General features: G+C 60.5%; 3 protein-coding genes across 7 annotated transcripts in view; 2 read left to right on the top strand and 1 right to left on the bottom strand.

Moving 5' to 3' along the window:
- Positions 1–867: 867 nt before the first annotated feature.
- APEH (acylaminoacyl-peptide hydrolase) lies at positions 868–9,454 on the top strand. Of its 2 annotated transcripts, XM_055558340.1 has the most exons (22): positions 868–981; positions 1,057–1,189; positions 1,649–1,775; positions 2,152–2,239; positions 2,339–2,414; positions 2,504–2,667; positions 2,834–2,971; positions 3,068–3,159; positions 3,242–3,282; positions 3,368–3,489; positions 3,938–3,998; positions 5,076–5,173; positions 5,633–5,684; positions 6,562–6,650; positions 7,085–7,223; positions 7,714–7,797; positions 7,885–7,965; positions 8,311–8,399; positions 8,510–8,700; positions 8,809–8,911; positions 9,004–9,110; positions 9,204–9,454. In XM_055558340.1, the coding sequence occupies exons 1-22, from the start codon at positions 970–972 to the stop codon at positions 9,307–9,309; spliced, it is 2,193 nt and encodes a 730-aa protein (XP_055414315.1). In that variant the 5' UTR covers positions 868–969; the 3' UTR covers positions 9,310–9,454. The 2 variants fall into 2 exon arrangements, with proteins under 2 accessions (XP_055414315.1, XP_055414316.1); XM_055558341.1 differs by lacking the exons at positions 2,339–2,414; positions 2,504–2,667.
- A 77-nt stretch (positions 9,455–9,531) lies between these two features.
- MST1 (macrophage stimulating 1) lies at positions 9,532–15,519 on the bottom strand. Its single transcript, XM_055557686.1, has 19 exons — positions 15,434–15,519; positions 15,232–15,277; positions 13,655–13,836; positions 13,464–13,576; positions 13,269–13,383; positions 13,051–13,187; positions 12,848–12,968; positions 12,586–12,704; positions 12,240–12,408; positions 11,940–12,070; positions 11,751–11,853; positions 11,476–11,612; positions 11,354–11,389; positions 11,142–11,262; positions 10,917–10,994; positions 10,628–10,774; positions 10,441–10,547; positions 10,202–10,341; positions 9,532–10,109 (listed from the first exon to the last, which is right to left on the bottom strand). Exons 1-19 carry the CDS (start codon positions 15,517–15,519, stop codon positions 9,948–9,950), a joined length of 2,250 nt encoding a protein of 749 aa, XP_055413661.1. The 3' UTR covers positions 9,532–9,947.
- Positions 12,722–23,758, top strand: part of RNF123 (ring finger protein 123) — a 27,799-nt gene continuing 16,762 nt past the window's right edge. For 2 of the 4 annotated variants that reach the window (XM_055558336.1, XM_055558339.1), the window contains exons 1-15: positions 15,611–15,680; positions 17,285–17,402; positions 17,655–17,739; positions 20,324–20,406; positions 20,533–20,627; positions 20,963–21,017; positions 21,134–21,219; positions 21,494–21,580; positions 21,793–21,860; positions 22,055–22,180; positions 22,554–22,668; positions 22,753–22,857; positions 23,264–23,389; positions 23,499–23,591; positions 23,663–23,736. In XM_055558336.1, coding sequence (XP_055414311.1) covers positions 17,321–17,402; positions 17,655–17,739; positions 20,324–20,406; positions 20,533–20,627; positions 20,963–21,017; positions 21,134–21,219; positions 21,494–21,580; positions 21,793–21,860; positions 22,055–22,180; positions 22,554–22,668; positions 22,753–22,857; positions 23,264–23,389; positions 23,499–23,591; positions 23,663–23,736 — 1,280 coding nt within the window. In that variant the 5' untranslated portion in view covers positions 15,611–15,680; positions 17,285–17,320. Of the gene's footprint in view, positions 13,515–15,610; positions 15,681–17,284; positions 17,403–17,654; positions 17,740–20,323; positions 20,407–20,532; positions 20,628–20,962; positions 21,018–21,133; positions 21,220–21,493; positions 21,581–21,792; positions 21,861–22,054; positions 22,181–22,553; positions 22,669–22,752; positions 22,858–23,263; positions 23,390–23,498; positions 23,592–23,662; positions 23,737–23,758 lie in introns of those variants that run through there. The other 2 variants (XM_055558337.1, XM_055558338.1) reach the window with 2 other exon arrangements.

Genomic DNA, 23,758 nt, shown 5'->3' with positions numbered 1-23,758 from the left:
GTCCAGTGCCAGTGTCCTGAGGGAGCCTTTCTGCCCAGGTTTCTCATTCCACAGGAAGGACTCTGGTTCTGGGTGGAGCCTGTACCCACCAGGCCCTCAGCACCCAAGAACTTGGGCTGAGGCCTGGGAAGGCAGACAGAGACTCATGCGCTCATCCACATGCCACGGAGCAGGGTGGGGGACGGCTGGAGGGGCAGATAGCTTCTGGGGCAGGCTTGGTGTCCGATAAGACCTGGCAACACCCTGTGTGAACTTTGTACCCGCCCTTCTTTGCCATAAGGCCAGAGCTCTGCATTCTATCAGGAGCACACCTCCGCCCTTCTCTGCAGAGCAGCGTCTAGTGAATGATGCCTAGCAATAGACCAGGAGGACCCGACAGCCAGCCTCCGGGCTGCGGGAGACCCCAGCTGGGGCTGACTTTGGCTTGCATCCCGCCTCTTAGGCTCTGCCCCTCACCTCTCGCTGGACTCGACTTTACCCTCGCTGGGCTCAGAACCTCCCACTCCGCCCCCGACTCCCGCGTCTTCGAAGAGTCCTCAGTCTATAGTGTGGCCTCAACCCCTCTTCTCGTGGGCCCTGTAGTTACTCGCACACTTCGCCCCTCCCTAAAGGCCAGCGCCTTTATTCCGTCCCCTCCCAGTAATAGGCGAGGACTTGGCCCACAGAGCTCGCCTCTCATCAGCCTAGCCCGCCCCGAGAAGCTGCCTTCTTCCCGGGAGATCCCTGCTCTTCCCCTGCAGGACTCCAGCGATCGAAGCCCCTACTGGTTCCTTACAGGCCCCGCCTCTTTACCATCGAGGTCCCGCCCCCACTGGCTAACCGTCCTCGCCCATTCGTCGAAAATCCCGCCCCTCTCACTTCACTGCAAGCCCCTGGCGAAGGCGGGCTGGGCCTCTCCGGGCTCCGCCCTCGGAGCCTCACTTCCGGGAGCCAGCAGGCCCCGCCTCGCCCTGGCGGCCCAGAGCCACCATGGAGCGGCAGGTGAGGGATCGGCCCGCGGTTCCCGTGGTCTTTGAAGCCCGGGCCGGGCCTGACCCTGCTGTGTCCCCTGCGCAGGTGCTGCTGAGCGAGCCCGAAGAGGCGGCGGCGCTGTACCGGGGCCTTAGCCGCCAGCCCGCGCTGAGCGCCGCCTGCCTGGGCCCGGAGGTCACCACGCAGTACGGGGGTCGCTACAGGACGGTGCACACTGGTGTGTGTTTGGAGGGGATTCGGGGAGAGGAGGGGGACGTGGAGGGCTCGCTGCCTGACAGTGCACACGGGTGTGCGGAAGAAGGCCGTTCTTGGAAAGGGTGTGAAAGGGTGCCTCCCCAAGAGGCCCGTGCACACAGGTGTATGGGGTGGGGGTGGGGCTAACTGGAGTATTATGAGCTGGTGCCCATGAGTGCAGAGCGTGGGCCTTGTAAGGGTTGCCCCCATCGCCCCCTATCCCACACCCACCCTCAAGGTTCCAGGGTGGATGCTAGGAGCAGTAATGGTTTCTCTCCTGAGATGTCAGCTTAGGCTCTGGAGCCCTAGACTTGAGCTGGGTTTGGGTGTTACCCATCCTGCCCCCAGAATATCTGGAGACAGATTGAGGGAGGTGGGGACTGGGGAGGGGAGCCCGTGCCAGGACTGGTCAAGTTGAGCAGTCTCATGCCTCTCCTCGCAGAATGGACCCAGAGGGACCTGGAACGCATGGAGAACATCCGATTCTGCCGCCAGTACCTGGTTTTCCATGATGGGGACTCAGTGGTGTTTGCAGGGCCTGCAGGCAACAGTGTGGAGACCCGGGGGGAGTAAGTTTGAGGGAGGAAGCTTGTGCGCAAGGCCCCAGCCATCTGCAGGCCTTTCCTGAATGCCTACCATGGGCCATGGTGTGGGTATGACCCAGAAGGGAAGCCTGGAGTCAGGTTCCTGCTCCTTGGGAGATCAGGCAGCCTCTAGTGACATGGTCATAAGCGCTGGAGGCCTGCTCCAAACTTGGGATGGGACTAGAGGCCCTGCCCCAGGAAGCAGAGGCAGGCAGCTGCTGGGAAAGGACTAGAAGGGCTGCAAGGGTGGGTGTGGGCTGGAGCCTGAAGAATCTTGTCTAAGAGGTTGACCAGTAAGGGGACCGGATGGGCTGTCCCTGGGTGGGAGTCGTCCTGACCCGCTATCCCGTACCGTCCTCAGGCTGCTAAGCAGAGAATCTCCTTCAGGCACCATGAAAGCCGTGCTGCGCAAGGCTGGAAGCACTGGGGAGGAGAAGCAGTTTTTGGAGGTGAGTCTGCACAGGACCAGGTGGTAGGCAGCTGGGGGCTCTGTCCCACCGATGAGGTTCTGTTGGAGGACAGGCAGCCTGACTACCAGATGTCCTCAGGTCTGGGAGAAGAACCGGAAGCTCAAGAGCTTCAACCTGTCAGCGCTGGAGAAACATGGGCCGGTTTACGAGGATGGTGAGGCAGCCGGCTGGTGAGCAGGCAGGGCGGCCAGGAGGGGCAGCCGTAGCCCCGGGCTCCCCCTGATCGGCCTTCCTTACACCCAGACTGCTTTGGCTGCCTGTCCTGGTCGCACTCGGAGACACACTTACTATACGTGGCAGAGAAGAAGCGCCCCAAGGCTGAGTCCTTCTTTCAGACCAAAGCCTTGGACATCAGTGGCAGCGATGATGAGATGGCCAGGCCGAAGAAGCCAGACCAGGCCATTAAGGTGCTCATGGCCATGGCCAGTTGGTGAAGGCTCCTCCGGGTAGCCCTCGAGCTCAGTACGCTCTCTGCCCACACTGTGCCTACCAGAACTGGGGAGGCACTGGCTTCCAGGGGGCAGGGCAGGCTCCCACAAGACAGGCTGGGCATTGAGTGTCTTGTGTTCTCAGGGGGACCAGTTTTTGTTTTACGAAGACTGGGGAGAAAACATGGTTTCCAAAGGCACTCCTGTACTGTGTGTGCTGGATATCGAGAGTGGCAACATCTCTGTGCTTGAGGGGGTCCCTGAGAGTGTGTCCCCCGGCCAGGTTAGTGCTGACTTGGCCTGCATCACTCCTGGAGTCTGGGGGCCCTGCCTGAGCGACTGCCCCTTGTTCACACCTGCCCCATGGTCTCGTTTACAGGCCTTCTGGGCCCCTGGAGACACAGGTGTGGTGTTCGCAGGCTGGTGGCATGAGCCCTTCCGGTTGGGCATCCGCTTCTGCACCAATCGGAGGTGAGGACAATCGAAGGGGTGGGGCAGGGCGCCTTGCAGCTCAGACTGGCCTTGAAGCTGAGTGTCTCTCTGGTGGTTCCAGGTCAGCCCTGTACTACGTGGACCTCACTGGGGGGAACTGCGGTACGTGCTAGCACCTGCCCGTGCTTTACTGACACACACTGGGCCCCGGCAGCCTGCACGATGCTCACATTTCTGTCTGGTCCAGAGCTCCTCTCGGATGACTCTCTGGCTGTCACTTCTCCCCGGCTGAGCCCAGACCAGTGTCGCATCGTCTACCTGCAGTTCCCATCTCTGGTCCCCCATCAGCAGTGTGGCCAGTTGTGCCTGGTGAGCTGCGGGGAGGGAGGGGTGGGGGGAGGTCAACAGGAGGAGGGGATGGTGGATAAGAGCTGAAGAGTCAGTTTCGACTCCCCATGAGCCCCTCAGTGGACCTCGTGTCCTGGGTGCAGTGACGGTGTGAGCTCCACCCGGCCTTCTCTCCAGGCAGGGCCTAGAGGCTGAGAGTGCTATTCTCGGAGGCTCTGTACAGTCAAGACTCGCCACTTGGAGAGCATTCTCTGTCTACAGGAATGCTTCTCATCTGCACGCGGCTGGGCTCTGCAAGGGGCTGGGAGATAGTGGGCTCTGGGCCCCTCGTGAAAGTCAGAGGCCTCTCCAGACTTCTGGTCCAGGTCACCAGAAAGGAGATACATTGGGCTCCTCTCAGGTCCTCCCCTTCCTGCCCTGAGGGCGCTGCCAGTCCCCTGGTGGGCCTGACCACCCTGTTGTCTTGCAGTATGACTGGTATACCAGGGTCACGGTGGTGGTGGTGGATGTCGTGCCTCGGCAACTGGGAGGTAAGGGGTGTGTGGCAGGGCGGCTGCTTGGAGCCTGCAGCTCTGTTCTCTAGCCATCTGTTCCCCTTGCTCAGGGGCAGCCCCCTCAGCTCTTCTGTCCTGAGTTCCTTCTGAAGTCTTCCCTTCTGCCAGACCACCCCAGGTTCAGCTGCCGCAGCAGGTGGGGCCATCACCATCAGGCATGGTTCTGACAGAAAGAAGTCACTTGGACCAGAGCTGAGACGGTTTCATTCAGGCTGCAGCCCAAAGGACAACTTTTCTTGTCCTTCCAGTGGCTGATTAAAGCCCCTGCTCCTTCACGGGCTCTCGGAAAGTACACTAGGTTGGCAGGTCCTACCCCCAAGGGTGAACCCCCACCCCAGCGTTTGTCCAGTCCAAGCCCTCTGGGAGGGTGGCTCTTGGCTGATAAGCTCCAGTCACAGTCTCAGGCGCTCACAGCTCTGCTTGGGATCCCAGGCTATCCCAAGGATGTGAGGGGTGAGTCTCCTGCCTTCTTGGGCCACCTGGTCCGTTCCAGGACACAGGGACAAGGGATGCTCTCCTTTTCCTCTCTTTGGGCTACAGGGATGCAGCTGGTATGAATTCTGGCCCTGCCCCGTATTAGCTGGGTGTTACTGGGCAGTATCCTGATCCCCTGAGCTTCCATTCCTTTATGTGAGGGGGAAGTAGTCGTCCCTGCTCTTTGTGGGACTGTAGTGAGGGTTAAATGAGTGATGATACTAGAGGGTAGGATTTATTTAGGCCCCTGGGCCAGGCAGTCAGCTAAGTATGGTAACGGACAGACAGGTGTTACCTTGGTTACAGCATCTGCTCCTACCGGGGGCCCAATAAGAGCAGCTCACAGGAATGCCAGTGCCTACTGTTTCTCTCAGGAGCTCTTAAGCTCCCCCTCTCCTGGGCCCTCAGAGGCCTCTGCCCTTCAGCCCACACTTCAGGCAGCTCCTCATCACCTCGGGTACCCATGTGTGGGGCCCCAGGTGAATTCCCCAGCAACCCAGCCTTCCTTATAGTCTTGCTGCTCCCCACCCCCAACCCTCTCCACTCTTGGATGTGGCCCCCAGCTCTTTGCCTTTGCAGAGAACTTCTCTGGGATCTACTGCAGCCTGCTCCCTCTGGGATGCTGGTCGGCTGACAGCCAGAGAGTGGTTTTTGACACAGCTCAGCGCAGCCGGCAGGTAAGGGGCCCCGACTGTATTGAGAGGCAGCCCTTGACCAATCCCCAGGAGCTGCGGGCCTGGGACATCTAGGGGACATAGGGGTGCCATGGGAGTGGACCCCTGAACACCACCGTATGGGGAGTTGATGGAGGTGGGACAGTGGTCTCTCCTCAGGGTTGAGCAGGGACACCACAGTATGCCAGCCTCTTTGGGGTGTGATATCATTGGGTCCTCAGGGTAGCTAGAAGGAGCTCAGAGGCATTCCCTCTCCTGCCCAGGGTCACTCAGCACGTTGTGATGGAACTGGGATTTGAACCCAGGTCCCCAGGCCACACCTGCTGTTCTGAGTAGCTGTCGCCATAGTCACTCACGGATCTGGCCTGGCCCCAGGGCTCCCAGGAAGGTAGAGAGGAGGTGGGGGCAGGACCTGAAGGGCCCTTGGATGTGGTGCCACACGTGGCCTCCCCTCTGCTTTAGGACCTGTTTGCTGTGGACACCCAGATGGGCACTGTGACCCCTCTGACAGCTGGTGAGCAGGGCGAGGGAGGGGCCAGCCAGGCCGAGGGAGGGACCGGAGCTCAAGCACACAGGGCTGCAGCCGCGCTCGCGTCCACTCTGCACCCCTGACTGTCCCGCAGCCTCTACTGACAGCTTTGAAGACCCTACCTCTGCAGGACCCTCCGCCAGCCAACAGACTGCCTCCCCGCCTCTGCCTGCCCCCGCCCCCCAATCCCGTGTCCTGGCACTGCTCAGCATAGCCCCCATGTGGCTCCTCAAACCCACACAAGTCTCTCTGGCCAGGATCAGCCAGAATCACCCTCCCCACTCCTCAAACCTCAGGCAGAGGTACCTCTGCTGCTCCAGGGCCCAGGAGAAGCCCTGTTGGCTCCTTCATCTTCCTTTTACCCAGGCCTGATAATCCTAAAATGCCCCTAAAATGTTTTTTGAGTTCTCCACCTGCCCAGGCTGTACTCACCCCTCCACAAAGTTACCAAAGCGTTATTCCCAAACTGCGTTTCATCGTACAGTCCCCGGCTTAGGAATCTTACTCTCCTTGGACCCCACTGCCTAGAATCAGCAGCGTACCCCTGCCCCCAGCCTCCTGGGCCCAGCTGCCACCCTGCAGAATACATTCATCAAGGGGTGGGTGGATGTTCCATGGGGTCTGGTGTGTCTCCATATCTGGCCGTACCAGGGCACAGCCACTGGCTGGGTGGGCGGAGAAGGAGGCTCTCCTGGAGCTGTGTGCAGTTGGCTGTCATTGGCTGTGACATCTCTCTGTGGGCATCCCTTTGCTGTTCAGGGAGGAAGGGGCACCTGGCTTTAAAGCCGTCATTCTGGGGGTTCTGGCTCTGCAGTTGGGGGGCGGGGGGTATGGAAGTAGTGGTGGCCTCTGCCTTCTCCAGGCGGGTCAGGTGGAAGCTGGAAGCTGCTCACAATTGACCGGGACCTCATGGTGGCCCAGTTCTCCACGCCCAACCTTCCTCCGTGCCTGGTGAGTGTTGGTGGGCCACAGACCAGGAGGCAGGGATTCTGTGCAGGTGGAGTTCCCAGGTCTGGGAACTGACCCAAGTCTTGACTGGCTGGTTAGTTCATGAGTAGCCAGGATGCAGACTCAGCTCAGGATAGTCCACGAGATCTGGCACCATGGGGAGGAATGGCTGAGCTGAGGTTTGCTGAGTACAGAACAGGGTGCCTGGGAAAGTGCTCAGTCCTCTGGCGTAAAATAGCCTAGAGGCTGAGGAGGGAGGGGTACCTCTGTGTGGTTGGGTGAGTGCCCGTGTATATACCAGCTTATGACAGGAGTCCACGCCGTGCCCTCTGGAGGTGGGCAGACAGCCCAGTAGAGCGAGGGCTCTCCACGCTCACAGCGGTAGGAAGGCTGGGAGGCAGCCAGGCCACCTGTGACCCACTCTTTTCTCTTGGCAGAAAGTCGGGTTCCTGCCTCCTGCGGGGATGGAGCAGGAGGTGGTGTGGGTGTCCCTGGAGGAGGCCGAGCCCATTCCTGACATCTCCTGGAGCATCCGGGTACTACAGCCACCCCCAGAGCAAGAGCATGCGCAGTATGGTGAGCTGGGCAGGGGCAGAGGGACACCTTCTCCAGGTTCCCCAAGCACACGGCATCAGTGGTCACCTTTCCTGTTTTCCTGTCTCACATTTTGGAGGGGAGGGTTTTGAGATTGTCTCTAAGAGCTGTTCTGCTCCTCTTGTGGACGATCATGGGGAGTAGTGTCCAGGCATCTAAGCACCTGCTCTGGGCATCATCGGTCCGTGTCATCTGTGGTGGGATAGCGGAGCCCAAAGAAGCCAGGTGTGCGCGAGGCCTCTGTGACCACACCTCCTCCAGAATGCTGTCCCTGCAGAGAACGGGACTCCCCAACCAGGGTAGAAGGAGCATGAATGAGCCCCCTGGGGTCCATGCATCACAGTGTGGGCTACCTTGGCCCAGCCTCCTGTGTCAGAGGTCAGCCCCAGACCTGCAGCTACAGCAGAGGCTTTATTTGGCGGAGCCCTAGGCAGTAGCCCTGGGTCTGCTGACTACTGCTTCTCCCCTGCAGCTGGTCTTGACTTTGAAGCGATCCTTATCCAGCCCAGCAACCCTCCAGATAAGACCCAGGTGCCCATGGTGGTCATGCCCCACGGTAGGCAACTGACCTAACAGCCCCTGCCCTTCCTCTCCACCCCTCCTTAGCTGGCTATTTCACCCTCTGTCTGTTCCCTATCTGCAGGGGGACCCCATTCATCCTTTGTCACTTCCTGGATGCTACTCCCAGCCATGCTTTGCAAGATGGGCTTTGCAGCTCTACTAGGTGAGGGGGCAGGGCCCTGCAGCTCTGGTGGGGCTGTGGGGTGGTCATGGGGTGGGCCTGGTTGGTGCAAGTGTTGTGGGTACTGCCCTCATCTCCAGGCCTCTCTGCAGCCCTGAACTGGTAATCACTATCAGAAACTGCCCTGACCCAGCCTCGGGCTCCATGGACTAACTTGGAACTCCCATGAAAGGGCATGTGGCCACTGGGCCATCTCCGACCTCTTGGCCCCTTCCCCGGCGTCTGATGCAGCTAGCCCCAAGGCCTACTTCACATAGAGGTGAAAGGGTATCCAGGGCTCCAGGAATGTCACTTGACCACCCTGTCTGGTCCCTCTTTGGCTTCCAGTGAACTATCGTGGCTCCACGGGCTTTGGCCAGGACAGCATCCTCTCCCTCCCCGGCAATGTGGGCAGCCAGGATGTGAAGGATGTCCAGGTAGCAGGGACTGGGGCTTCTGGACAGGTTGGGAGGGTAGGACAGCGGGGGTGTGGCTCCATTCAGCTGGGCAGGCCACTGGCTGCAGCATGATCTGCCCCACCCTGTAGTTTGCAGTCGAGCAGGTGCTCCAGGAGGAACACTTTGACGCAGGCCGAGTGGCCCTGTTGGGTGGTTCCCATGGCGGCTTCCTGTCCTGCCACCTGATTGGTCAGTATCCCGAGACCTACGGCGCCTGCGTGGTGCGGAACCCTGTGATCAACATTGCCTCCATGATGGGCTCCACGGACATCCCTGACTGGTGGGTGTGCCCACAGGCCCCCTGCCCTTCTCCCCTCCCCTCCATATCTTCATGGAGCTCCCGAGGGCCCCAGGGCTCCTGGACCTGCATTAGCATGATGTCTTGTAGGTGTGTGGTGGAGGCTGGCTACCTCTACAGCAGCGATTGCCTGCCAGACCCCAACGTGTGGTCTGAGATGCTGAACAAGTCACCCATCAAGTACACCCCTCAGGTATGGAGCCCTCCTCGCCTCCCCACCACCAGTGCACCACCAGTCTGTCCAGGGCCCTGGGCCCTGCTCACCACTGCTCCCCGCATACTTAGGTGAAGACACCAGTGTTACTGATGCTTGGCCAGGAGGACCGGCGTGTGCCCTTCAAGCAGGGCATGGAGTATTACCGTGCCCTCAAAGCCCGGAACGTGCCTGTTCGGTGAGTGCATGCAGCAAGACAGCCCTTGCAGCTGGTAGGCTGGTGAGCAGCAAAAGCACCTCGATCCTCACACACTGCTGCTCAATCCCCCAGGCTCCTGCTCTATCCCAAGAGCACCCACTCACTCTCAGAGGTGGAGGTGGAATCCGACAGCTTCATGAATGCTGTGATCTGGATGTGTACGCACTTGGGCCACTGAAGCCCTGCCCCTCAGCACGAGCTGGGTGGCATATGCCACACCGGGCTCTCTGGCAGAGTGGCGAGAGGCTTCCGGGTCTCTGGACTTCATAGACGGGTGAGCCGAGGAACATGGGCTGCATACTCATAATAAATGAAGACACGGAGTCTGGTTCCTGCTGGTACTTTGTACCAAGCCACTGCTAACCCCAGCCGCACCCTTGGGGTTCAGAGACTGTAGGCCCCTGGATATGGTAGCCATCAGGTTGGCATCTACCTCCAGGGTGAGAGGTAGGGGACAGTGAGAGGCTCAGTTATCACCTCTCCTGGCCAAGTAGTTCTCCACCAGGCTAGCTCCCTCAGCTGCAGCCCCTTGTGTTAGAAACTGCCCTACATCACTTTCTCCTCCCTGCCATTGATTTAGGGGACTAGTGAGGCCCTGCCCTTCCATAGCACCCACAGGTTAAGGCAGTCCTAGGGCAGATCACCCTGCCTAAGATGTCCTGGACTTGAGTCACGCAGGCCCTGCTGCGGAGTTGCCAATTCCTTCCCCAGAAGCAGAGGCTAAGAAGCACCCTGCACAGACATCAAGAGGAAAGGTGGCTTTATGTTGGACAGAAAGCTTCAGGCTTGCCAAGGCACACAGGATTGAGGCTGGGACTAGCCCAGCCTCATGACCTTGTGAATCCAGTCCACAAACACAGAGACACGCATGAAGATGGCTGGCCAGCGGGGCCGTGCGCACACTCGGTTGGGGATTATAATTCCCTGCAGGACCCAGCAGTCATGAGTAAAGCAGGCAAGTGGGCCCCCGTAGTCACCCTGGTAGGTGCAAGAACTGGTGAGGGGGGCCTGGGCCGTGGCAGAGACTAGCCCCCTTGGGGGTGAAGCTGGCCAGGGACCCTGCCACTGACCTCACAGGCTCCCACTGGGGCCAGCAGTCCTGCAGTGCACATCTCACTCTCCCGTACGCGTCCTCGGTGCTTGACATTACATTCCTGGTTGGAGATGACACTCAGGAGGGCTATGTTCAGGACTGTGTCGTCCCCTGTACCTACAGTGAAGGGAATGAGCAGAAGGAGAGGGTCTGCGCGTGGGAACCAAGTTGGGGCCTATTGGCCTGGAGAAGCCCATGCCTCTGCTGTTCTCTTACCTTTGGTCTCACCCCAGCCTGCAATCTCACACCTGGTGCCTGGAGGCACCACATACCGCTCAGGGGGCAGGCAGATCAGGGCCACACGCTGGTTCAGAATCACGGGTCTTGAGCGAGAATGAGGGCTTTCAGGGTCTGAGGCCACAAGGCCCAACCCCACCTCACACCCTCTTGAGTTCTCACACACCTCTCCAACTTGAGCAGAACAAGCTGGGAACCAGAGGGCCCACAGACCATCTTGGCCATTGGGATGTGCTGCAGGTCTGGCTCCCCGGGCTGTGGGTCCTGGAACAGGGTGCCTAGCCACACCTCATAGCCCACGAGAGACATATGGCTGAGAGAGAAGCTCTGCTAGATGAATTGAGACTCAGGGTCTGCTGCCCAGTGCTCACCTGGCGACTTGCCAGGGAAGGTGGCTGAGGGGGAGACGAAGGCAGGGGGTTGGGTCTGGGTCCCCAAGCCTAAGGGAGGCTCACCAGGAGGAGAAACACTGCCGGGCAGTCAGAACCCACTGCTCCTTCACTAGGGAGCCTCCACAGAAGTGCTGGCCCTGCCTGCAGGAATGTGGGTTAGGAAATGGTCCTGAGACCCAGGCTGGACCTGCCATCTCCAGGTGAGGGCAGGTTCCCACCCTGCTACTGGCACAGGCACAGAGGATATAGCTTCAGCCCATCTTGGGGAGTCAGGCAGTCATGCCTCACCGGTTGCGCAAGCTGACTGTCCAGGGTGAGTTTCCAGGCTGGCCCCCGACCACACGCAGCTTGGAGTGCAACAGGTCCACTCGCGTCACTCTCTTGCCACATTTATCAAACAGCACCTGGTCTGGGGGACAGAGTGTGCTGGATGAGACCCCCGACTGGATGGACCTGGGGGTGTAAAGGGGCCACAAGGAACGCCTGGCCCAGGTCCATACGTGCAGTCTCCAGGATGGACGGCTGTTGGTCATCATCTGAAAGATCCAAATTCAGCATTAAGGGAGCCAGCCTTCGGCAGTGGAGGCTAAGGGCGGGGCCGGGTTGAGTCCCGGGTGCTCACCACAGCGCCGCAGTGCACAGTAGTCGAATGGAGTCCCTGGGTCCGTGGTGTAGCACCAGGGCCCGTGACTATCCCCGTCTGGGTTCCGGCAGAAGTTTTCCTCCAGGGGCGCGTGTGGGGCAGAAGTGTGCTTGAACCTAGGCCGAAGAGGGGAGCAAGATCAAAGGGTAACCCCAAGCACTGACCAAGATGCCTAGGCTTGGCACCCTAGGCGTTGTCCCAGGCGGGGCCTGTGGCCTGGGTCTGGGAGGTGCCAGGTGCGCGGACAAGCTTACTGCGGCTTGTGTGGCGTCTCAGCCGACCAGTGCTGACACCGGATGCCCTTTCGGGTCTTGCTAACAGAGCCGCGGTACAGTTCCCCCGCGCCATGGTAGCAGTCTGCAGTGGGCGGACAAGGGAGACCGTCAGCCGGTTCTTGCCCCAGCCCTCCGGCTCCGTGCCTCCAGCCCCAGCATAGGCCTTACCCTCGGGCCGCACGTCGTCGGTGCAGCGCCGGATCTGGTAACAGAAAGCCATGCGCATGCCAGGCCGCGATGTGAAGCACCAGGGCGCCTCCGATCCGTCGGGGTTTCGACAGAAGTTCTCCCGAAGGTCTCTGAGCAGGCACGCTGCTTAGCCCAGGTGGGTCCCAGCCCGCCAGCAGGAGCCGCAGTCCAGCCTTCAGCTTCTCCCCAGGTCTCGCCTTCCTTCAAGCGCCGCCCGGGACCCCCCTCAGGTCCCATCCCTAGGAGTACTCAGCTCCCAGCGGCTGCCAGCCAACTCACTTGCACGCATACTTTTCCGGCGCAAAGCGATGCTGATGTGGGAGCTGTGCATCCCAACGCTGGCAGGGCACGCCCGCGGCGGTGGTGTTGACTGTGCCCCGGTAGCCCTCGCCTTTCCCGCGGAAGCAGTTGAGCGTCGTGGCTTCCTGGCTCGGCTGTGCCTCGGACCCTTGGATGGACCGAGGCCGGTCGGAGCCGTAGTCGGAGCTGAGACCCGGTCGCGGGCTGGTGCGGAGCCCTAGGGTCTCTGGCCCTTCGCCGGGTCACGCCCAGCCCTGCCTCTCGCCCTCAGGCCACGCCCCCACGTATCCCAGGTGCCCTCCCTGGCCCCGCCCTCACGCTGTACCGCAGCGGGGGAGGTCGCAGAACTCTCTCTCCATCTTCGGGTCGGTGGTATAGCACCAGGGCCGCTCCGAGCCGTCCGGATTCCGGCAATAGTTGTCGTCCAGATTTTTGTCCAGAAACCTGGGGGCAGTGGCCGGGCGTAAACAAGAGCCTGGTACTCCCCTGTCTGACCCCATCCACTGAGCCTTCTATCGCCCCGCCCCTGGAGACCTCGGCCCTCCCCTTGCCCACCCTCCTCTCGCGCCGAGCCCGCCCCCGCGTACTTGCCGGGCTCGAAGGGGTGTGGGTGCGGGTGCTGCAGGTCCCAGCGTTGACATTCGCGTCCTGACTCGGTGCTGTCCACTGAGCCGCGGTAATCCTCGCCATTGCACCAAAGGCAAGCGGCTGGAGACACACGGGGCCGATGGGTTTGTGGACGGGCGTGGGCACGCGCCTCCCGCCCCAGGCTTGACCGGGAGCCGCTTACCCTCCCGGCAGGACTTTATGCCGCAGCTCTGGAAGCGCACGGCAGGGTCGGTTGTATAGCACCAGGGACCTCCCGGGTCTCTGTCCGGGTTGCGGCAGAAGTTCTCCTCCAAGCCGTTCCGGAGTGTGGGTGTGAACCTGTGAGAGCAGCAATACAGTGCGAGCTGGGCGGCAGGCGCCAGGCGGGCAGAAGCAGAGGGAAGCTGCTGTCTGTCTCACTTGTGGTCATTGGGAAACCTGTGGCTCCAGCGCTGGCAGGGTAAGCCACCCACGGTGATGGCCACAGTGCCCCGGTACTCGACCCCGTTGTCCACGATGCAGGTGCGGACATAGTCTGGGAGCAAAAGACCCAGAATCAACAAGGCTGGAGACCTCAGCAGCCCTCTCCCCAGAGCACCCTTCGCAGCCACTCACTTTTCTTTTGGAAGAGGTCACAGCGCCCGGAACGCTGCAGTCGTGTATGAGGTGAGTGCTGGGTCCATGGCAGCAACTGGCAACCATGGCTGCTCAAGTTGTAGTGGAAGGCCCTGGGAAGAAGAGGCACAGGGTCACCAGTGCCCAGGTTCCTCTCCCTCCAGTCTTATCTAGGTCCAGTGGCAACTCACCTGCAGTCCAGGAGGGGCCCACAGCGGCCTGCACATTCCTCAGCATTTGCCACATCTTCTTGCCAAGGCCCGGGCCCCACTGAGTGTAGCAGGTGTTGCAGCTCCGTACCCCGAAGCACCTGGAAGTCATTCAAGGGCGAGCGCTGCCCTGCAGGGTGGGCATGCAAATCAGCACATGCATATCAGCATGTGCACACTTTATTCATTCAGGAGATCAAAATACAAGGCCTCTGGAGTGGGTCAGTGACCCTTCAAGGGTCAGACCCCTGTACTGGATAGGACGAGCAGGCTCTGTAATCACTAGTGCACCTGTTTAGTGGGCAAGGTACTGGGCTCAGCTGTAAAACATATACTCTGAGCGCAGTGCATGCTGGTGCTGGCCCTATGGAGCTTATGCTAGCTCATTTCTCACGTGAGGATGTGAAGGCCCAGAGCTACCCTATTAACAAGGCAAAGGCCCAACCCAAGCATTCTGACTCCAAGTCTAAGTTCTAACCAGCATAAGGGTAAATGCTGAAAGTGTTGGTCGCTCAGTCCTGTCCAACTCTTTGCGACCCCATGGACTGTAGCCTGCCAAGCTCCTCTGTCCATGGGATTCTCACGGCAAGAATACTGGAGTGGGTTGCCATTTCCTTCTCCAGGGGATCTTCCCAACCTAGGTCTCCTGCATTGCAGACAGATTCTTTACTGTCTGAGCCACCTAACCAGCATAAGGATATATGCTAGGTAGGAGGATTAGGTCTGGCTCATAAGGGATAAATGCCTACATGTGTGTATGTGTCTATGTGGCCCTAACACTGCCTCAAAGCTACAGCAGACATTTCACCGCAGGCCTGAATAGGCAATGTGTTTGTGTTCCTTTGGCTGCCCAGCTCTGTGAAAGAAGCCAAGGTCACTCACTGCTACAGGCTCAGTAGGAAAGCAAGTTCCTGGCTCAGATAGCGGGATGGGCCTGGGGCCGACCCCTTTCTGAATGCAGATGGGGATCAGGGCTGAGGGGAAGGGCACTTACCAGGGGCCCCTGAGAACCATATCAGAAGCAGCAGGAGTGGCAGCCACCCCATCCTCCTGGCTGGAGGCTGCACTGTGACCCACCACAGCCCCGTCCGGGAAGTTGTGAAACCTGTCCCTACGGGATTGGGTGGCTCTGTCTCCACACCCCCACTTTAGGCTTGCTGGGATCTGACCTGAGACCCAGTGGCAGTAATGGGGGTGGTGCCAGGCCTCAAGCCCCCTAGGTGAGGTAGAGGGGTCCTCACTCTGGCATAGTTACCCCCAAGAAGCCTCCCAATATAGTGGGCAGTGTTGGAAGGGTTCACTGGGGATACTTGAGGTGCTGTGGGGTGGGGGTGTGCAGCCCTCACAGCCTAGCCCCTCTGAAGGGAAGGGCTGTGTGGATATGCTTGCTGCCAGAGGCCAGGGTTCCAGCCTTAAAGTCGTGATATTAAATTTTCCTGAGTTTCAGCTTTCCCCTGTAAAGTGGAGAAAATTCCCTGTTGTTTTGATGACTGATGGGCCCCCACGGGGGCAGGTCTGCCTACGCCCCTGTCAGCAGAGCCCAGGGAAGCTCTCCTCACCCGGCCAGAGGTGCCATCCCTGGGAAAGGAGAGCGAGGCCACGCGTCTGGCCTGAATGGAGGTGAGGGTGACAGGTGGCAGAGACCCTTGGGAGGAGCAGCCTTTCGGACGTCCTAGCGGACCTTTGGGCCGGATCTCCAAATACGGGCAGGAGTAGAAAGATAGGCGGCCAAGGTCTCTCAGGACACAGCGTTAACGGCACGGCTGGGCCAGGAGCTCCTCCCGCGCAGGTGGGGGACGGAGGCGAAAGAGGTTGGGCAGCCGGAGCGAGGCGGGCTCCGGGAACATCCCGGCTTGGAGGCTACAGAGGGGGGCGCCACCTAGCGGAGGCCGGGCGCGGGTCGGTGCGCGTGCGCGTGCGCGGCGGCCCGCGGTTTGGCCACGGACGGGCGCCGTAGCCGAGTGCTGGGCGGATGTTGTGAGCCGGACTCGGCGGCGGAGGCTGGGGGGTGAGTGAGGGGCGGCCGGGCTCCGAGATGGGCGGGCTTCCCCGTGGCTCCCCTTGCGTCCCCGGCCCGTCCAGTTGTGAGAGTGCTCGCCGCGCGAGGGATCGCAGCCTATGGTGCCGGAATCCGGCCCGGAGCTGGCCTGGAGGGTCCGCCAGAGCTTGGGGCCGGGACCGAGGCGACTTGGGGGAGACTAGCGGTGCCCTCGCGTCCTTGGGGGTGGCTTCGGTTCCGAGCCCGGAACCCTCGGCGGGGCTGAACGGGACGACGTGGCAGGGAGCCCCCGGGCAAAAGTCAAGGCCCGCCTCCCACCTGGGTCCTCAACACCTGACCCCTGGAGTGGATGTCTGGAGGTTTGCTCATCGGTTCCGTGACGACGTCTAACCTGTCGTGCATCTGCTCTGTGTCAGAGAGCCGGTGTTGGGCGGCAGGGCAGGGAGTCGCCTTCCTGAGGGGCAGGCGTGGTGCCGACTGGGAGCGGGCAAGAGTGTGTGGCGGGAGCAGAGGAGCTGTGTGGGGTGAGATAACAGAGAGGAGTTCTGTCTCAGGCATTGCTGGCGGACTAGGCTCTAGACCCGCACCGACTAATAGAACTTTCTGTGATGATGGCAATGTTCTTTATTTTCGGTGTGTAGTCCAGTAACCATTAACCACATGGGGCCACGGAAATCCTTGAAACGTGACCACTCTAATTGAGAAATTGACTTTTAAATTTTTTAACTGTTCCCGACCCAGGGATTGAACCCGCATCTCTTAGGTCTTTCTTCATTGGCAGGCGGGTTCTTTACCACTAGCTCTGCCTGGGAAGCCCTCTGAAACTTGAACTGAAATTTAAAGAGCCAGATGTGGCTAGTAGCTGCTGTGTTGGGCTGCACAGCTCTAGATCAGTGAGGCTGGCACCAGCGACTCAGTGCCCCTTCGGAAGCAGCTGTAGCAACACCATGGTGTGTGAGGGACGAACGGCAGTGCGAACACTGTTCTGTAATGAGGGCAGGGGTGCTGCTGTAAGGGGATAGGATGCTGTGTGTGTGAGTAGGGACAAGAAAACCTGCAGACCTTTGGAATAGAGAAGGGAGGAGGATCCTGGAACTGAGGCAGGGGGTCCTGGCCTTGGATGTCAGTAAGACTTGGAGCTGGAGATGGCACCAAGGCCTTTGGATGGTGGACTAGGTGTAGGGTTCTCTCTTTCACATTTGGACCCAGCGTGGCTGATAGCTGAGAACGATGCAGGAGCTCTGCTCCTGGGCCACCTCCCTTTGGACGCCTTGGTCTGATTTCCCACTGGGTTGAGGCGTTCGTTACTAGTTTGGTTTAACAAACACATATCTGGCATCTGCTCCCTGTTGGGGCCTGGGTGAGCACTGGGCCAGGGTGAGGTCTGTCCCACCGTCAGACCCCCACCCACCCTCCCTGTGTAGGAAGTGGGAAACCCCTGCTTGGAGGGCCCCAGGGTCTGGCAGAGCGATGAGAGACTTCCTGGGTTGATGCGTGTGTGAGTGCCCATGCAGCGGCTTCACCTGTTCCTAGGCCTTCCTGACACCCCAGGATTGAGGTCAATATGGGAGTCTTGGCTTCCTTCGAATAGACAGGCTCTGCCTCTGCTTAAGCCCTCAGGACTACAGGCTGCCCACAAGAGATGAAAGATGGCATCCAAGGAGGGCGGCATGGCTTTCTCGCGCAAGAGCTACAAACTGACCTCAGATGCTGAGAGATCCAGGGTCACAGGTAAGGGCTGGCAGGGCAGGGAGGAGGCTCCCAGTGTTGAGGGAAGCAGGAAGAAGACACAGAGGCAAGCATGTCCCGGGTCCATTGAGCCCCAGGCCCTCCTGAGCCTCCCTGTACCTGTGAGCCGCCTCTTCTCCACCAGCAGCCGTGGAGCAGGGCACCCACCGGGACTGCTCCTCTGGCCTGTGTGCTGGCAGGGGCTAGGAGCCACACTGACCATGTGTCCCTTCTCCCTTCTAACCTGTGGCCCAGGCATCGTGCATGAGAAGCTGCTGAGCGACTACCTGCACCGTGTCTTTGCCTCTCCTGATCACAGACCCGCGGCAGCCACCAGCAGGTATGGCCGGATGGCTCTCCCCTTCCTCTGCGGGGCCAGACCAGAGGCAGGAGGCTGGGGTGTGGGGAGGGAGGCTGGGCTCTGGGGAGGCTGGCTTGCATTCCGTCCTCGCTCTGCTGCTCCTGACTGCGAGACCTGTGGCCCAGAGAGTACCAGAGTCTTTGCCCTGGCGGTGCTGGTACCTCCCTTGAGGGAGTAGCGGAGGTCAGGGGCACAGTGCAGGCTTAGTCCTCAGTGTGGCGCTTCACACCTGCTCCACACGCAGCATCTGGTCTGTGCGCGCCTGCCCTTACCTCCAACGCACCCTGAGCCTCTAGCCTCTCCTGGATCTATAATATGCAGACTCCACCAGCCCCTTATTCCTCATACATTTAATGTATTTAAGTTGAGCTTATATCCAAGTTATAAGTGCAGTTTAGCAGCAACTTATAGAAGCAAAAGCATCTGCCATCTTCTCCTAATATAAATGACTGCGCATGATTCCATTTTGTGTTATCTCATAATGTATGCAGTTTGGGTTTTGCTGTGTGGGAAATTTGCTTAAAATTTTTGTCACTGTCAGTTTCTTTAAAGTTATTGAGGAATAAGTGGCGTACCATAAACTGCGTGTATTTAAAGCACACCATCTAGTAAGCTGTGACACAGATAACCTGAGAAACCATCACTGCATGGACATACCCCAAAAGCTTATCGGAGTTTTAAATCCTGTTTTTGTCATCAGAGGTTATTCCTGCCTGGTTTTCTACACTACAAATTGATACTGGTGGGCATCTTTTAGGGCCAGGAATCTGCCCGAGCACTGCCCCGGTTTAGGGGAGCTTTGGTTTTTGTAAACAGTGCTGCATGGACACCCAGGGTTGGGATCACGTGCCTGGAGTGTTTGAATCTCAGTCACTCGTAGGACTGCTGGTGAATTTCTTCTTCTTCAAAGGGTTCTGAACATTCTTCCTCCCTGCAGTGAGGCATGGGTGTCCCTATGTCTCAGCTCCCTTGCCAGCCAGCCTTGTTCTGTCTTGCACAGTCTCTGCTCACTGGGCAGGCCCAAAGGGCCCCCTCTTCCATTTTAGCAGCCATGGTGGCCAAAGGGTTTCCACTTGTGGGGCCCACCTCTACCCCAGCCCCAGTCCTGGCCTGTCCCCAGGCCACCCGATCCCTCCCTCATGTGACGGCAGAAATGATCCTGCTGCCACTGGCGCTGCCATTGCCAGGAGTGAGAGCAGGTGGCGGAGCCGTTAGTCAGTGGTGCTGGGGATGCAGAATTCTGGGCCAGGACCTGGGCAGGCCAGAAAGGCCAGGCCAGGGCTGAGGGTGGCCAAATGGGAGGTGCTGCAGGCATTCACTGAGGCCGAGTCTCAGACTGCCTGCCCACAGCTGCTCTTAAAAGCAGGCACAGGACTGGAGCAGCCCTCCCAGTGTGGGCCTGTAAGAAGCGTGGGCCTTGAGGAAGCCTGCTTGATCTGTGGGCCCGCTGGGGGTGTTAAGACACAGAGGGGCTCCAGCCTTCCACATTACTGGCAAGGCACCCCACTGCACAGCTGCCTCCTGGCCTTGACCTGGGGCTCCACAGCAGTGGGGAGGAAGCTTCGTGAGTCTCTCCTTCTTGCAGCTCAAGGTCAGTTGTAGCTCATGGTGCGGGAACATACGGCCCCTGGGCCTGGGCTGAAGCTACTTAGCCAGAGAGCCGGTGTGCTGGCCCATACATGTGCCCTTCCAGGGCCTGACCTCTCGGGCGGGGAGCAGGGTGTGACCTGGGATTCGACATGGAAGAGCAGGTGCCAGCAGTCTGCGGGCTGGATCCGGATGGGCCTCGGGCCTCTGCTGCTGGAGCCCTGCTAGTTACCACCACCTCATTCCTGGCTATTCTTAGCAGCTGAGCTCAGGATTAGCTGGCCAGCATTAGACAGAGCTCTTTCTCCTCTGGGCATGTGTGCTGGGAGGATGAGGGGGCCACTCAGACACATCCTCCCGGCCCCTCTGGCCGGGGCAGGTGGCCTGCCGTGTGCTCTCCTCTCCTCTGCAGGTGGGTCCAGGACACAGCCAGCCAGAAGCTAAGAGGGCTGAGCCCTGCATCCTCCCAGGACATGTCTCATTCAACACACAGGCTTCCCTGGATGGGACCACAGACCTGGGGTCAAGGATTGGACTGGCTGGTCTTGGTACTGAGCATCCTGGGGTTCCGCGCTTCTCCCAGCCCTCCTGGCCCAGGCGTAATCAACAAGCCACCTTCAGGAGTGGGCAGGTCCTGGGCTGCACAGGGAGCATTATTGCTCGGACTCTTCACAGTATCTCTGACATACAGCTGTTGTTCCATTTGTACAGATGAGGGGATTAAGGCTGACAGAGGGCTCTTCCTTCTTCTTCTTCTTTTTTCTTTTCAAATCAGTCTTGCAATGCTCCAAGTTTAGTGGATAACCCAGTCTCTGACCCCCAGCATCCCAGAATGTGGGACTGGCACACCCCTTGTTCTGGAGTCTGGGCAGCCCCCCTCCTCAGCTCAGGAGAAGGGGACTGGGAGAGGGGTTTGGCGTCATCTGGCTGGTTTCAAGGACTTGGGGGCCCCCTCTCAGCCTCTCACTCTCCCCAGGAAACCCCTGAACTTCCAGAACCTGCCAGAGCATCTGGACCAGCTGTTACATGTGGACGACAAGGAGGAGGAGGAGAGCCAGGGTAGGTGACAGCGTCAATCTGGAAGGGGGTTCGGGGGCTGGGTGGGCCTGGGGGGCTCGGTGCCCTCTCTGTGTCTGCCTGAGCCTGTGCCCGGCCCAACCCCTCACCCTCTTCTCTGCTTTTCAGAACAGGTTGAGGGGCGGCTTGGCCCGTCCACTGTGGTCCTCGACCACACAGGTGGCTTTGAAGGGCTGCTTCTGGTGGATGATGACCTCTTGGGGGTGAGCAAGGGCAAGCATGGGGCCCCACATCCAAACCCCTCCTGATGTGGCCCACTGAGTCCCCAGCCCCCAAACCCTCCTGACAATAGCCCCGAAACGCTCTTGGTGTGACCCCAGCCCCGAGGTCTTCCCATCACAGCCCCCTCCCATCACGCTTCCAGCCCAGGATCCCTGCTGACCCGGGCCTGGGCCCTTCTGCCCTGCTCCGGCACGGTTCAGCATTGGCCACGACAGGTGTCGCCACCGAGGCGAGCCGAGTTGCATGGGACTGTGCTCCCTTGGGGAGGCCCCCGTGTGCCCGGGAGGAGGCTCACCACCCCCTGCTCCCCACCCAGGTGATTGGACACAGCAACTTTGGGACGATCCGCTCCACCACGTGTGTGTACAAAGGTGAGGCCATGCTCCACCACGGCCCAGGGAGCTGGCAGGGAGTTCGAGGGCCCAGGCCTCAGGCAGGAGGCAGTCTTTGTTTAAAACCCTGCAGGGTCTGACACGACTCTTTCCAGGGAAATGGATCTACGAGGTGCTCATCTCCTCCCAGGGGCTCATGCAGATTGGCTGGTGCACAATCAACTGCCGCTTCAATCAGGAGGTACCGGTGGAGAGGGGCCCCGCCCAGGCCTTAGCAGGGCTCAGGCAACCCCCAGCCCAATGGGGTCCTTTGAGGACCCTCACCTGGACTGCCCTCTGGAGGAGGACCGTGTCCCACCCCATCCCAGGACACCGCAGCCCCGAAACAGCCCTCGTGCCTTCCCTCGGCGCATCAGCCCCCTTCAGTAGAGCCATGTGGGTCCAAGGCTGGTGCCTGGCGGGCTCTGGTCCTGCCCCTCCCCGCTCCCCGGACCTCACGGACGGCTTCTCCCTAGGAGGGGGTTGGAGATACACACAACTCCTACGCCTACGACGGCAACCGGGTACGCAAGTGGAACGTGACCACGACGAACTACGGAAAGGTGAGGCCACCTCACCAGCTGCCACCTGCCCTCTGCCCCTCCCGCGGCTCAGTGCAGGCAGCAGTGAGGGGGTGGAGGGCACCAGAGGGGGCACGGACTCGGGTCCTCTGTCCTCGGGCCAGTCTTCCCTGGTGCAGTGCAGACGCAGGTGGGGGGCAGCGTGGGCAGGGCCCTGGGCTCCTGCTCATCTGCACGGCGTCCTCCCCTGGCAGGCATGGGCAGCGGGGGACATCGTGAGCTGCCTGATCGACCTGGACGAAGGCACTCTGTCCTTCTCCCTGTGAGTCTCCCCTCTGTCCCCAGGCCTGGCCTCTGGGGCTCCCCAGGCTGCCCTCACGGTCCAGGCCCTACTGTAAGGGCTTTGGCTCTGGCAGCCGGAGGGTGGGCAGCCCCGACAGAGGCCTGCTCGCGGGTCCCTTTCAGCTACCTCCTTCTTTCTTAGCCCTGGCTCACGGGCCCTCCTTTCTGCTCCAGGAATGGTGTGTCACTGGGCACCGCCTTTGAGAACTTATCCAGGGGCCTGGGCATGGCTTACTTCCCAGCCATCAGCCTCTCCTTCAAGGAGTCTGTGGCCTTCAACTTCGGCAGCCGTCCGCTGTGATATCCTTTTGTGAAGAAGGCAGTGGGCCGCTTGGGTGCGCTTGAGGAAGCTGGGAGCGGGGCTCCCTGCTCCCGGAGCTCTGTGGGCTGGGGCGGGCCCTGCTGCCGTGAGGAGTGAACGGGGTACAGCTTAGGTGAATGTCAAGGATGATGCTTACACTAACCATCGTTGCTTTAGTTGAACAGTGAAGAGCATGAAGTGGCAAGAGAAGGTTCAGTCCACAGAGAAAGGGGAGGGAGGGGTGTGGTGCAGACTAGGCAGTCTGACCTCGCAGCCCTGCCCTGGAGCCCAGGCCCCACCACAGGGGTCTCGGTGGGAGCGGTGGGTGTGCTGAGTCACAGAGCAGCTGTTGCTGGCTTAACTCGGTGGTACCTACCCAGTGGCGGGCTACCGGCCCCTGCAAGACCCGCCGAGCACCAGCCTGGTGCGGGCACAGAGGTTGCTGGGCTGCTTCCGGGCAGTGCTCAGCGTGGAGCTGGACCCCGTGGTGAGCCGGCATCCGGGCCGGGTGGGCTGGGGACTTTCTGCGGCCCTCTGCCCCTCACCGTCCTCTCCTCCCCCGCATCCCCAGGAAGGGCGGCTGGTGGAGAAGGAGAGCTCTGAGTGGCAGTTGCAGGGCCAGCCCACCGTCCTCCTCACCCTGGCCCACATCTTCCATCACTTTGCACCGCTCCTGGTGAGGGGACGCGAGGGAGGGGAAAGGCCCAGGCTGAGGGCTGGGGTGCTGAGGTGTGTGAGGTCCAGTCGCCTCACCTGGCAGGGCCCCCATGACCAGAGCTCTCAGACCTCAAGGATGTCATGGGGCAGCGGGAGCGGGAAGGAGGAGATGCTTCCAGCTGAGGGTATCGGGCTTTCTAGAAAAGATCCAGGGATGGTGACGTCCGAGGCCAAGGGAACAGCCTGTGCAGAGCCCAGAGGGGCTGTGGGGCAGCGGCCTTTCCTGTGTCTCCGTCAGACCCCGGAAGGGCTCCTCCATGTCTTAGGGGTCCTCCAGGGGCCCAGGAGCAGGGTGGGGTGGGGGTGGGGGGCGGCCTGAGAGGGATAGAAGGCTGCCACCTCACCAGCACCCGGCCCTGCTGCAGTGCGAGGTGTACGTGGTGGAGGCCGTGCTCATGAGCTTCCTGCTGGGCGTCGTGGAGGCGGGCCCCCCCAAGCAGGCGCAGACCGTGGTGCACCACGTCCTGGACCTCCTGTGGCTCTTCATGGAGGTGAGGCCAGGATGGGGGAGGTGTGGGCAGGTGTTGGAGAAGGCCACATGGACGGCTGGCCCGGGGCTGCCCTCAGCGGCTCGCCGTACAGCCTGACCCCCTCTCTCAGGACTACGAGGTGCAGGACTGCCTCAAGCAGCTGATGATGTCCCTGTTGCGGCTGTATCGCTTCTCGCCCATCGTCCCCGACCTGAGCCTGCAGGTGGGAGCTCCGGCCCCGGCCCTGAGCCCCCCGGGCCTCCCCCGCCCCCTCTGAGCACCCTCTCCCCACAGATCCACTACCTGCGGCTCACCATCGCCATCCTCAGTCACGAGAAGTCCCGCAAGTTTCTGCTTAGCAACGTCCTGTATCCTCCCTTTGCTGCCAGA

Source organism: Bubalus kerabau, chromosome 20 (genome assembly GCF_029407905.1).
Source record: "Bubalus kerabau isolate K-KA32 ecotype Philippines breed swamp buffalo chromosome 20, PCC_UOA_SB_1v2, whole genome shotgun sequence".
Classification (NCBI taxonomy): Eukaryota; Metazoa; Chordata; class Mammalia; order Artiodactyla; family Bovidae; genus Bubalus; species Bubalus kerabau.
Note: the sequence above shows the minus strand (reverse complement) of the source record. Positions and strands in the feature narration are given on the sequence as shown.